Genomic DNA, 13,771 nt, shown 5'->3' on the forward strand with positions numbered 1-13,771 from the left:
TATGTCCACCAGCGCTTCTTCCACTAAACAATGAAAAGAGATGAATGAGCAAATCAATAGCAACTGTTTGAATACAAACGTGCAAACCAGAGAAACCTATAAATCTGCATATAATTTACAGATCATTTTTTAGGACGTGAAATTGTTGTGTTGTGGAAGAAAATAAAATAATCAAATGGGTTTTTTAAAACATGCTGAATAAAGATTAATGCCGGCTCAGAGCAATTTCACAATATTTGTTTATACTCAATTTTTGGCCTTTCTCTCCCCGGGATGAATGGACTATGATCAAGTGGATGGATGGATGGATGGATGGATGGATGGATGGATGGATGGATGGATGGATGGATGGATGGATGGATGGATGGATGGAAGCCTTTTGAAAATTGTTCACAGTTTCACACTTTGCTTCCGAAACACAATGACAAAAAAAAAATCATATGTGTCATTGCTTCATTGATCTCAGATCCTGGCTGTCCAAAAGACAGATTTCAACATTTATTTTGCAAGAAGATTGTAGCTACAATTTAATCTCTTTTGGTCTTTTGGTTTACATTTACACTGAGTGTAACTTAGCTGCAGTTCTAAAGTTTCTTCACTGGTTTCCCATTAAATGAACAATTAACTCTCAATTGTTTATATTAATAGACGTGGCTCTTTGGTGGTACTGAATACACCCCATGTACTCTGAAAATGTCTTCTTGTGATACAAGGAATACATTTAATGTTAATTTCTTTCACCTATAAAACAATCATTACATCTGAGAAAAAACAGTGTTTAAACATGAACAACAAATATTTATATTTGTAGGTGGTTTACATTCATTTTTACATTAATTATTTAAAAAAAAAATTTTAATTCCTTTTCATTTTCAAGTTTTTGGCCAATGGTATGAAACATACAGTATATATTAACTTCTTTTATCTCAACTCAGTGTTGAGATAAAAGATCCACTTTTTCCTTCCTGGGTAAGGAAGGAAATGTGTCTGTTTGCCTTTTCATTTCCTTTCATTCTCTGGTTTAAAAACGCAGGTGAATCCAGTTGATGAACTCACCTGCCTTTTCATTTTCATTATGTATGATCCGATCCACAGACTCATTTATTTCTTGTTTGGTTTTTGCTTGCTTGTTTGTTTGGACACAAACTGCCATCTGCATTTATTGTCTTCGGCTAAAAGATGGGACAGTGGACAAAGGCAGTCAACAAACGCCAGCCAACTTCTCTCCTCTCAAAATGTTTCATGCAGTATTTGGTTTTGTCTTAAAATATTTTAAATTAGTCATTCCAGTCAGTTTTTCTAGATTTGCACTTTTTAAGTGTTGCTGGGTATCTTGTGTTTATATTAAATTAATAGTTAGTCATGATAAAAAGAAAGTACAGACTCATCCATGTAAACATATTCTGTGTTCAAAAATCATTTCACCTCAAGTGGACAAAATCACACACGACACGTTTCACACTGTCTTCATTTATGAAAAAAGTCAAAGCCAAGTTCATGAACCATTTGTAAAGCCTGCACTTTTAAGAGCAGAGGGTTCACATGAGGGTTTTTACCTTACATTTACCCTTGCATATTTTTGTTAAACGTTCAGAACTTCTGTTTAAGCGTACATAACATAAAAATGCTAAAAAAAAACACATACAGATGACACGAAATGTAAATAAGAAAAATAAGGCAGTAATGATGATTCATAAGCTGTGTAAGAGATTTATTTTAGCGTTTAACAATTCTCTCTTTGTTCAACATGATTATTATTAATTTGCTAAGACTTGGAGGATGGGGGTATGAGTGCATAGACAAGTGCAAGAGAATGTGTTGGCCAGTGTAGTACGGTACGGTGCCAGCAAAACCGCAGTGCCTGGCAGACTACAATTAATCCCTTGTTTAAGGGGGAATCTTGTTTCCATCACAGAAGGTTTCAGCTGCAATTACTGCCAGAGGACAGTTGTAGCTACACTGCAGCGCAACACGGCAGAATGAGTCGCCACTCAGCTGTAGGATTTAATTTCTTTACGTTCTTTTATTAACTGCAGCATCTGTGAGGGTTAGCAGCTCTCCCCTCAAGCATGAAACTAAACCCTGAGATGCTGCAGATGTACAAACGAGATGAACGGTAACCTCTTTAATAGATTTGCAAATTGATTTCATTCTTTCTTTTTACATACTTATAAGGTGAGGTTTTTTTCTGTTGCTCATGTGCTCTAAAGGCATAAGTCACTGTCTTTTTTGCAATATGTTTGGGAGAAATATGTAAGTAATGGACCTGTAATGCATATTCTCATGTTAAAATATTTAGAAAGAATCAACCTTCATTCAAGCAAAATTATTCAGTGGCATCACTTACAAGTCCCATAAAATAACTATACCTGAAGCTGTTTTCTCCCAAAGTTTACAGGGAACCTTGTTCGAGTGCATGGTATAATCAACTCTTTGAAACACCAGGAAATTTAAAATAAAAATCTATACTCTGTCATAAAACAGACATGTGGTTGGATCAAGACAGAAATGCTCCATTAGACACAAAATCAACCATCTTCCATTATCTATCAAGGTCTCTGGGCCTAAAACCTGAAGTATCCAAGCTTCTCCCTCACAGAGCAGTTCCTCCACTCAACTCCTTCAGACTAGCCAGTACTAGGCATAACTTACAGTTTTTTAAGTCATATTTGATATATGCAGCCTTTTAATAACACCTGAAGGAAACATAGTTATTTATTTATAGTAGCACTATGTGGCTAAAAAACACACAAGGTTACTTTAAAAATTAATGTTGGATTTTCTCTTCACTTCAGAATAAATTAAACAATGGATTTGTTTAATGTTTCCAGCATTAGAATATGTTAATGCAAAACAACAACATTTCATTTTAGAAACGTTTACACATTTCAAATAGCTAGGACTGTCATCGTGGAGGGTGCTTAAGTGTACACATTTCTGCTTTTCCATATTTGCCAAATTCTTCCCAAATTAGCAGCAAAAGCAACATGTCCTCTGCAAACTGCTAAGCAGCAGCAATGCGATGCACAGCACGGCGTTCTCATGCTCGACAGCCGGCAGGATGACTGCACCTGCCCCCTCTGGGAGGAAGGATGTGGCTTCTGCTTTTATGCGTCTCCCTGACGGCCCAATGTGTTAAGGCTGCTGTCATGTCCTGGGGAGAGAGAAGACTAATTACTGGCTGCTCAGTCTTCCTGTCGGTGCCCCCCCTTTGAGAGACATGCTCAGTTAATTGGAGAACAAATCCAAAGAGGGCTGTGCTGAAGATAAGACTGACCTTAACCTAATGTAAACAACATAATACATCAAATGTGTTGTTTACTTCTCACCTCTTTCTGTTGTTATTCTTCCAGTTCAAAAAAGTATTCCCTCTTTATAAGCTATTTTGAGCACACAAATTAAAACTGTGGGCCAATTTGTCAGTTTTCATAAAAACATTCGTGCTTCCACATCTTAACAATGTAACACTAATAACCCTGATAAATAGTAGATATTTGACTTGGATGTTAAACTTTACAACTAGAAAAAAGCTCTATACCTGTATCGTCAGATCTGAGCTGCAGCAGTAAGGCTCAGGAGCTCAGGGTTCCCACAGCGCTAAACTCTCCTTCTCAATATGCTGTTCACATCCGCCAGGATTCTCATTGTGTCTGGATGAAATCTGACCCATTTTGCAGGGAAATGTCTGCTATAGGGAAACATTATGCAACATATTCAGAGTCCTACTACAAACATCACAACTTCATTGAAGGACAGTAAAAACCTTAAGCAAAGGCCATATGAAACCTTTTTACTGCATCTACATATGTGTTCAGGACCCATTCAAAGGAAATTTTAGTAAGGAAGCATGAAGATGTAAAATAATGAACCTATAAATAACTTCATAAGCATTATCATCATTATAAATGTAGGAATTTAATGCCTTTTAACTTTGTGACATTCTATAGAAGCGCCTTGCAATTAGTGCTGCAAGTCTGGGTGTCTCTACCAGTTTCATGCATCCAAAAGCTGAAAATGTTTCCCCATTCTTTATTACATAATAGCTGAAGCTCAGAAACAGCATCTGTGCACATCAATTCTCAAGCAATACCACAGATTCTCAAACGGATTGAGGTCTGAACTTTGACTGGGCCATTCTGAAATGCGGTGAACAGTTCCATTTTAGCTCTGGTTATGCACTAGGTTTAAGTTTGTTATCCAACAAACTCCACAACATGATCTGCCAACATCATGTTTTGCAAAAGGGTAGTGTGGTTAGGGTGGACTTTTAGCTTTACTCCACAAACAATATTTTCAATGTAAAGAGTTTAATTTAGAGACATATGGGCAGAACACCTACTTCCACATCATTTGAATGGATTGTGGCAAACTGCAAAGATGACTTCTTCTGATAATGGGTTTCTTTTTGCCAATGTGCCATAAACTCAAGATCTCTGGGGCTGTTAGTTGCCCTGGATGTAGTGTCACTTCCAGAAAATTTTTATCAGAATGGCTAGGACAAATTTAAGGGGGAGCACTAAATATATCTTAAGACATACAGATAGATATACAGATTAAAGCGTTCCTTGCCTGTTCTGTTAGTTTAGGTGGACAGCCACGTCTTGGTTACCTTCTGAAGCCAGTTTGTTGTACTGAATTTTACTTATGGATTTCAGAGTTGAGTAAAAGTAAGACCCCACACTTTTATATATATTTTATCATTTTCCTTCCACGTCACAATAATGTAATACTTTGTGTTGTTTTATTACAGACAATCCCAGTACATATATTGAAGGTTTTACTCTAATATGACAAATGATTAAAAAGGTATTTAATTAATTTTGTAAGGCAGTGATTTTAACCACCCTGCACTAACGGCATGTCACCACAACAAGTGAAGCTGCAGTGCCAGGTCCCTGGGTCTTTAGGATTGCAGCAACAAAGGAACTTGAGTGTAAAACTCATCTTCTCGTCTCATGAATATCTTCTTACCCCCTGGAGTATTTTCAACTAAATGAGTGGAAACATCTGCCACAGGACAATGTGAACATGTTTCTGCCTCCCTGTTTTCACTGCCTTCCTTCTAGTTGCTAACAAATTAAACATCCATTAACAGACAACACAGTAACAAGAAAGCAGTGGCTGAGAAACTTATCATTTCAGTCCATTTATTTGACCAAATTCAAGTGAATTAATTCTTTGTGCTCACTTCACCCTGTGAATCTGATACTACAGTTTGAAATTAGGCTCCCCTGATTGTATTTTATTGTACTGAACATCTTCAGAAAGTGCCCACACTGTGAAACCCCAGATTAATCTCTCTTTTCTGTGTTGTCAACTAAATTAACCATCTCTAGTGTTCGTAGCTGTAATTTATCAAGACAGTGTTGAGTGAACTCTTTTTTTTTTCTCCCAACTGGACTCTAATTTTGAGGTGTTCAAACTATAGGCAGCACTGATGGCTTTAATCATTTATTGATGTAGTTGCAAATCTGTTTCGTCCCAGAGGCAGATTAGCACCTCAGGTGGAGGTTAATTGCTTGCAATAAACAGACGATGTAATTAAACCTCTCATTTATGTGGCCTCTGATTAGACACATGACCAATACTGAATTTAAGGTACAAATTGAAAGCATGTCCCTGACAAAATCCACATTACACACAACAATATACAATTGTAGGCCATAAATTGCCATGGATTACTTCAAAACTTTCACAAAAGACAAATAATGCCAGCATAAAAGAAACACCAGATTTAAATCTTGACATTCCTAAGCAACAGTGCCAGCCACAGACAAATTACGCCAACTTGTTTTCTTCATCCCGTTAAGATGTTTTAGAGTAAATTTTGGCAATAAGTGATTTCAGCTGAAAAGCATATAATATGATCTGAAAAGCAACTATGAGACTCATCGTAATTCAGCAAGAAGCTTCAGAGATCCAGAGCTTTGGTTAGAAAATCCATGCCCTTGTCAAATTTGACATTTGTGGAAAACAAGTAAGTCTTGGGTAAAAGACAAAACAAACAAATGTCTTCATTATTCTATTGTTTATTAAACAAGATTGTATTTGTTGAACAATCATTTACAATTAAATAATGTGTGATCTTCATCACATAACGGTTATACAAGTGAAAACAATCTTTAGCACAATAAGTGATTTTTTCTTTAGGATGATATGGATCTGATACAATTTGATGTAATTCAAAACTACCTGAGAACAATCCAAAATTAAGAAATATCAAACTTTAAGTGCTCAGTTTGGCTTAATCATATACATGTTGTTATTCTTTGGTAATCTCTGCAAATTCCTCAAGTTAAATATTCATATAGCCAGTGAAAAGTGTTTCAGTGAGGATTAAAGATCGACTAAGCCTCGTCAGGTGAGGCAGGAACGGCGGTCAGAGCTGGGATGAGCCTCTCGTACACGCCGATGCCGTTCAGGAAGACTCGCTCATTCAGGTGTTCGTTATGATCGTGCAGCAGAATGGGGGTCCTGTTCATTGGAGAAAAGCCAATGGCAGGGATACCCACCTGGAGTAATTAAAAAACAGGTCAGAGGCAGGGACTGATTCAATTGTGTAATTTTAAATGGTAACAAAAAGGCTGCAGGGTTTTTTTATACTCACTGCTCTGATGAAACGGCTGTCGGTGGCAGCTGGGAATATCTCCTTTTCCAAAGTCATATTCCTGCAGTAGAGATGATGGTATGATGCATAACAAATGCAAAGCATTTCCAGGCACTGTGATGAATAAATAAAACTGTTCCTCGCCAACTCGCAACTGCAGCAAATTTGAGAAAACTTATGAAGGAAAAATGTTAGAAGGGTTGTCCAAACTAAAATACTGAAGAAAATATCTAAATGTTATGCTTGAGTACTGCATGCAGGTAAAAGTCGCACATTTACTCTACACCAGCAGAACTGATTTACAGTAAACTTAAAGAAGATGCAATAAATGGAGGCAAATGTTCCAATAGCTCAGCATTTTTGAAATAACTTTGAGGAAAGTTAAATTCATTTTGTATAAGAATGCATTTATTGGTCATTTTCTCTCATTTTCTTTCCATGAGTACGTCTATATTTAGGCCAATATGTATAATTTTGTGTGTGGAATAGATAAAATAAAATGCAGTACTCCAAGTTCTTATCCTAAATTCAAAGTTGTGCACCCTGTTTCCACATATAGTTCCAGTTGGTTTTTGCATCGAGTCCATCCCAAAAAAAGAACTGATCGATTAAACAGTTAAAAACTCCCAAAATAATCTGACATTCGAATGGAGGATTTACAATTAAACATCTGATCTGCACAGTACTCACAATGACTTGCAGGTGGCACTGAATGCGCTCCACCAGGGATCGTTCTCAGCTGTGGATGTGATGTTCTGGTTCATGTGTTTCTGCAAAGAAACTATTTAGTTTCATTCAACAAAACCAAACAGACCAGCAAGGAATGAATCACTGAGAGAAGCAGCCAACAGTAGATCACATAGTTCAGTAGATTGTTTGTCTAATCTGGAGGAAATTCACTGACCTGAGCAAACTCATACGTGACATCATCTCCTGCATCTTTACACCACTGCTTGATCTGCTTTTCAAACTCCTGATGGGGAATTGAATGTTTAAAGTTTGCATTAAATATGAGGGTTGGTCACTGTGGAGTTACATGTCAATAATGTAACATTACGCACCTGGAGGTTTACTGTGGGTGGGATTCTTAAGTCGAAGCTGACATCCATTTCAGCTGGGATGACATTGTAGGCCACACCGCCTTTAACCATGGTCATATTCACAGTGGTGACGTCTCCCAGTGTGAAACACTCACTGGTGTTTAACCTGGCAGACATAACAAGGGCAGTGAGAAACGCCATATTCAAAAAGGAAAACTATGACTGCCACAGGAGGGCAACTACAACCATTAAAAAATATATAAAATCAGGACAAACATGGATATTTAATAAAAAATTATGCATAATACTGGGAAATAGAAGTAAAATGATTAAAACAAATGTAAAACTTTATGTAAAATGTAATAAAGAATGATGCACTTCACAGTGAAGAAGAAAAATAGGATTTTCCCACATTTATTCACACAAAATGGTTAAAGTAACGCAGCTACATCAAAGCAGCTGTTTATGAACCTGCCAGAGACCTTCAGGAAGAAATTTGTTTAGCTTCTGGTAAGAGAGTAAAAGAGGTCTCAAAGAAAATTCAAATTAACAAATTTGCCATGAAAAATACTTGGATGTTCAAGTTCACCGAGAGTAGACCGCAAGATGCTGGACGAAGTCTCCAAAAACCCAAACTGCTACAGTTGAAATGAAAGTATTCAGCTGGCCTCACACGCCATTATTTACAAATTACGATGCCTGCTTGTGTACCTCTGAAAACTCAAACTGAAAGCTCAATATCATTGAAAAAAAAGATATTTCTTTTACATTTCTTAACATAATTAATAATACTAGTACATCACACCTTCTTACTCTTTTTAAACTAAAGCAAGCTGGAAGATGAATAATGTGCAACATAAAAAAAATTCATATTTTCACATAAAAGACGATTTAAAGCAGGGAAATCGAAACTATCTCACCGATGTTTCTCCTTCTCTCTGAAGTCCAGAAAAGAGTTGATGACTTGTCGCTGCAAGAAAGAAAAGAAACTGATCCGTTTTGTCTTAGCTAGTTTTTGTAATGAGAAAATTTGTGATGCAATGATTTTATTGATTGTAAGCTTGGCAGAAGATTTACTTTTATACAATTGATTTACGATAAGTTTTGTGATTTGTACTATTAAAAATGATCAGTTCTGCTAAAAAAAAAACAAAAAAAAAACACCTCAGTGCAAAAAATATTTGAAGCAAAAGAATGGCCATGTTTTTTTAAAACATGTTGGAGAAAAATGAAAGGATCTTACGAGTTTTTCTGCAGCTGTGTTTTCCACAAACCTAGAGCCATGACCAGGACTTCCCGGGCAGCGGACAGTAATCCCTGAAAAGGAGACAGTGGTCAGGTTTTCTTTTCATTCTTGGGCAGAAAGAGTGAAAGCCATGCAGGAGCCTTACATCCTCATTTGTGTTGCATACTCACACCAGGGGTTCCTTTCTCCATAAAACACAGTGAAAGCCTCACCAGGATTGGCCAGACCTCCAGAATACAAACAAAAAACATAAGATCAGCATGAAGAGAGCAAATCAAAGAAAATAGATAACAGAGTACAGACTAGCAGCAGCAACGCTACTGGTACATAAAGAAAGATAAAATATGTTAATTTAAAACAGCTTAGAGGAAAATTCAGGCACAAACATTTTACTGTGACGATGAGATTTAACTGAACACATACCATCTCTGAAAAGGGTTTTAAATAAGTTCATTATGAATTTATGGCAAGTATTTCTACAAAACTCATAAGATCCACCAGATAGACTGACAAATCTCTTTACACTATGGGATGGAGAATAAAGAGTGGAAATCTAAACAATAAGAAAATCCATGCTATATTTTCATATTCCATTTGTATCCAGGATAGAAAAAGACCTGGACAAAATTTTAGACTCTGAAGGAACCCCTGTCGTCTCATGCTTACAATTTCTTCAAAGAATTTTTTAATTCCTGCTTTACAATTTAGATTATCAAGCAGGCTTCAAGGAAGATATGTGTTAGAGACCTTTGATCTCTTACATGATCAAATAGTAACGTAACTCTGCGTTAATTCCTCCTTAAAATGTAATCCTGTTTATTGCATAATAGTTGTTAAGTATGCTTCGTTTAAGGGTCCAGATGTTTCTCGTAACTACTGTTCTGTGGGCTCAATTTAATTTCATCCAAAGACATGTCTTTTTTTTTAAAGAATAATAAATAAGCCCATGCGAAGTGCATAAAAAATTAGTAAAGATACCTTCATCCAGAGAAAAGCCGATGTTTAACTTTTGAAACTCTGGATGCGTCACAAATGTTTCCATTCCCTTATGGCCTCCAACTTCTTCATCTGAAAAAAAATCTCAGAGTGTGAAAGTTTTAAACACAATTTTTTTTTACTGAAAGATAATCTAGTTTTAACAGTTACATCGAGTTTTTCAGTCAGTTTCAACTCTGGCCACATGTATAGTTTTCCCTGGTAAATTTGCTCCATAAATTTTATAATGTATTTTATAACATTACAGAAAAACACTTACCCTTTACAGATACAGAGAGAGTGCTCTATTTTTTTTTTTTTTTTTTTTTGTAAAATGCCCTGGTACTTCAAAGTGTTCATAAAGCCTAGAAACTCTTAAGAAGTAAAACAAGCCCACAGCAACACACATGTACTACACATACATAACAGTGGACAAAAGGTGATTTGCCATATATTCATCCTTTGTTTCATGTCAAGTCCACCTGCAGGTTTCCAGATAAAGTTCCAGCACAAATTAGCATAGTCTGGAAGTTTAGGATGAGCAAAAAGATTTGTTCTGACATTATTCCTAAACCTCTAGATTTTCCTAATTGTTGTTCTGTAGACTTAGAGACCTCAAGGTGCCATTTTTTAGCCTTTTTGTCTTCTTGCACGTCATCATGCTTTCCAATGAAAGACGCTTTATGACATCCTTCTAAAGTCCTGAATAGCTGATGTATGAAGTGTGGACCCAGTCAAATAACTTACCAGGAACAAACATTAAATGCACAGTGCGTGTCGGTTTCCATCCCTGCGCCTTCAGTCTTCTGACCGCCTGAATGTATCTATACAGACAACAAATACCCAACTCAGCACGTATTATGACAAAGAAACCGTCTGAATAGACAAGAGAGCAGGTTCAGTGATTAAACAAGTTGTTCTCACTGCACATGAACACAAGTGAAGATCACAACAACACTAGAGTAAAAATTCTGTTTAATAAGAGAAGCTATTGAGGCAGTTTTTATTTTTATACCCACTGTATAGTCACACATTTCATGTCCTGAGATCCACGGGCAAAAATGTTACCCTCAGCATCTTTCATAGCACTGAAAGCATCGTATTTCCAGTGCTCCTGGAGAAGAGATTGATACCAAGTCTATTCTTTACTCATCTGTTTCAGGTAATAACAGGACAGTAACTCACAGAACTGAGGTCAAGCTCGTACCTGGTAAACAGGTACAACATCTGTGTGGGAGTTCAGTAAGACGGATTTTAGGGTGGGTTTCGTCCCTTCCCATGTCATGATAGATACAACTCTGCCTGGACAGACCTGAGAGCAGATGGACGGGTGAATTAAGAAACATCTGTCACAAGCTTACAGATATCTTGCATCTGATCATCATATCATGAAGTAAATCACCTCAATCTTTTTCATGGGAAGCTCCAGCTCCTCAGCTATTCTGTCCAAGAACCTGAGAGCAGAATCTACAAATGAAAAAACACACAGCTAGTTTTAACATTAATTGATATGTTCAAATTCTCTGGCACTAATCTTTTTCTTGTTGGTTATTTACTGCTGTGGAAGGTTAGTATAATAATAAAAAATACAAATTTATAAACCAGCTATGTTGTAACACTTCTGCATGTTTTAGAGACTTCTAAATCCCAATAAGACGAAATGAGAGTGTCCAGAAGAAATACGCTGAAACACAGTTTCTCAAGCTGATTTTCCTGTTTTAAAAATAAAAATAGCAAAATTGGTATGGTTGAGTTTCTTGACATTGTGTTTTTGAGACAGAGAAGTTAATTTTTTTTAAGGTTTTGTGTTGCTGCGGTTTTTGTTCACAAAACTGAGACAGCTAAAGGGAAACAGCATGGAAATAATGTACAGAGGTCAAGAACTGAACTCCAGACAGCTGGTTGAAAACAAACCTCTTCCGTATCTGGGGCCGCCGCTTTACTCCAGCACCAAAAACTAACTATTTTTCTAAACTTTATGCACATTTTTATGTTCTTGCTTGTCTGTATGAATAACTTTTTTGGTGTGAAATAGCACTAAAGAAAGAGAGCCTCCTAGAGTCACAACAAAAGATATAAACAGGCAAATGTTTTGTTTCACTTAGTCTTTGACTTTTTTATCATTACCTTAAAAAAGCGTTTTATATTCAAGCTTAAATTTCTGCTTATCCATTTTAATATAGAAAAAAACTGTTTAATTAAATTTTTTTTTACATAAAATTGAAATATTTTAGAAACTTGCTTTTTGTTTTTCATTACTAGCTGCAGATGAGAACATCCCACTTTGGAAGCAGGTATGAACTAATAATGTATTTGTACCAGAAAAAGCAATATGTTGTACAGAGATTTGTACAGACAGAGCTAAAGTACAAATCTCTGTCTGTCCTTAAGCTCCATACAGACAGAGATTTAGGTACTTTTTATTTCATTTCATTTAAAGAACTTTAAACTGCAGACATGGTACAAAAATTGAGGAATTGAATTCATAGGTGTTTACAATCTTTGTTTACATCAACACTGGTGTCCATGCCTATTCCTAGCTGCTGTTGCCAGTTCTCTTGTGTTTGAACCCATTTCAGGGACATACTACGTTTTTGCTTCAGGTGAAAATTTCAGCTTTGTGCCAAACTGTGGGCATATAATGTGTAACTCATGTAGATAAGAAGTGGACTTTGATAAAGGAGCAGGTAATACAACAACCTGCTTCAACAACAGAATAAGCTTTAAAGACATTTTCAACTAAGTTTCACTGTGCAATATGTAGCACATAAATATTTGTATTGGTCAAATATTAGCAACATTAAAAAGTAGTGAAAATAAACAAAGCTTGTTGGAGGGATATTTAAACATATGATTTTACTTTGCTTGTGACGAAAGGAGTCTCACCATAGTCAGGGGCAGGGTGGACGGTTTTAAGACGGAGGTATTCCCTGAACAGAGCCACAGAGGGGTCCTCTCCTTCAGGGGAGCCCTGGCCCCCTCCAATGACTGGACCGTCCTTGTCAGGTAGCATGGTGTGATTTTACTCCCTTAAAAACACGAAACGCATTTTACGGTAAACTGCGCCAGTATACAAGACAAGAAGGGTCCAATTATATTTCATATCTAGACACTGAACTCGGTTATATGTGGAGGCTGTCGGAGCAGATACCATACCTGTTTTCCGCTCTCAGGTCTGCTGGTAAATGTCACGCTAAGAATCGGCTAGCCTTGTGAAAGGTAACCTGAGCTCCAGCAGCGGTGGCAGCTTTTCCTCCGAGCTGCTCATTAACCAGCTTAAGCCAAACTGTCGGCGCAAGAGGTCAAATAGAATATATGTGCATATTTATTTTACTTTTAAGGATTAGTTAAGATTACTCGCTGCCTGTACTCACTAGAGGTAGTCAACCCACAAACAGTAAACAGCCTGTAGGGGGATTTCACCTCTTCTTAAACAACACTTTGTTCTCTTAAAAAGCCACAAAAAAAAAAAAAAAAAAAACAACTAAAGTTTTGGAGTTTACACTCATTTACACTCATTGACTCTAATATTCATAAATAATTTAAAGTAATTCTTCAAACATAATATTTTCAAAAAAGAAGCGTAAAACACCCCTAATTTGGGCTATACCATTTCTCAACTGTGACGCAATCAAACACGCTTCAGCCAGTGTGGCAAGCCCATTTATCATTTAATAGTTGTAACGCGTCCTTATTCCGCGCTTGCATACATCTCCTAATATCAGAGAGGTGATGTGTTTAATTAAAAGAGTGAAACTAATATATCACCTAAATTGAGTTTTATTACATTATCAGAATATTACATGAAATGAAATAAAGATGAAAACGCAACCACAGAGAAGACTGTTGGTAATCGCAAGTCATTGCCATACAACTGGTTATTGACAGAGTTCTGTATGTAAC

General features: G+C 36.6%; 1 protein-coding gene across 5 annotated transcripts; it reads right to left on the reverse strand.

The window, feature by feature from the left end:
- Positions 1 to 1,461: 1,461 nt before the first annotated feature.
- acy1 (aminoacylase 1) lies at positions 1,462 to 13,284 on the reverse strand. 5 transcript variants are annotated; one of them, XM_023325410.1, is made up of 16 exons: positions 13,243 to 13,260; positions 13,025 to 13,154; positions 12,755 to 12,897; positions 11,271 to 11,335; positions 11,076 to 11,180; positions 10,888 to 10,982; positions 10,616 to 10,692; positions 9,872 to 9,961; positions 9,064 to 9,120; positions 8,891 to 8,964; positions 8,568 to 8,617; positions 7,669 to 7,813; positions 7,512 to 7,580; positions 7,298 to 7,377; positions 6,608 to 6,668; positions 6,014 to 6,512 (listed from the first exon to the last, which is right to left on the reverse strand). In XM_023325410.1, the coding sequence occupies exons 3-16, from the start codon at positions 12,879 to 12,881 to the stop codon at positions 6,348 to 6,350; spliced, it is 1,260 nt and encodes a 419-aa protein (XP_023181178.1). In that variant the 5' UTR covers positions 12,882 to 12,897; positions 13,025 to 13,154; positions 13,243 to 13,260; the 3' UTR covers positions 6,014 to 6,347. The 5 variants fall into 5 exon arrangements, 4 of the variants coding, with proteins under 4 accessions (XP_023181181.1, XP_023181180.1, XP_023181178.1 ...); XR_002751886.1 differs by lacking the exons at positions 6,014 to 6,512; positions 6,608 to 6,668 and adding exons at positions 1,462 to 3,154; positions 3,539 to 3,688 and having other exon boundaries at positions 13,025 to 13,284; XM_005807296.3 differs by having other exon boundaries at positions 13,025 to 13,282.
- Between the last annotated feature and the right edge of the window lie 487 nt (positions 13,285 to 13,771).

Source organism: Xiphophorus maculatus, chromosome 20 (assembly GCF_002775205.1).
Source record: "Xiphophorus maculatus strain JP 163 A chromosome 20, X_maculatus-5.0-male, whole genome shotgun sequence".
In the NCBI taxonomy this organism is placed as follows: Eukaryota; Metazoa; Chordata; class Actinopteri; order Cyprinodontiformes; family Poeciliidae; genus Xiphophorus; species Xiphophorus maculatus.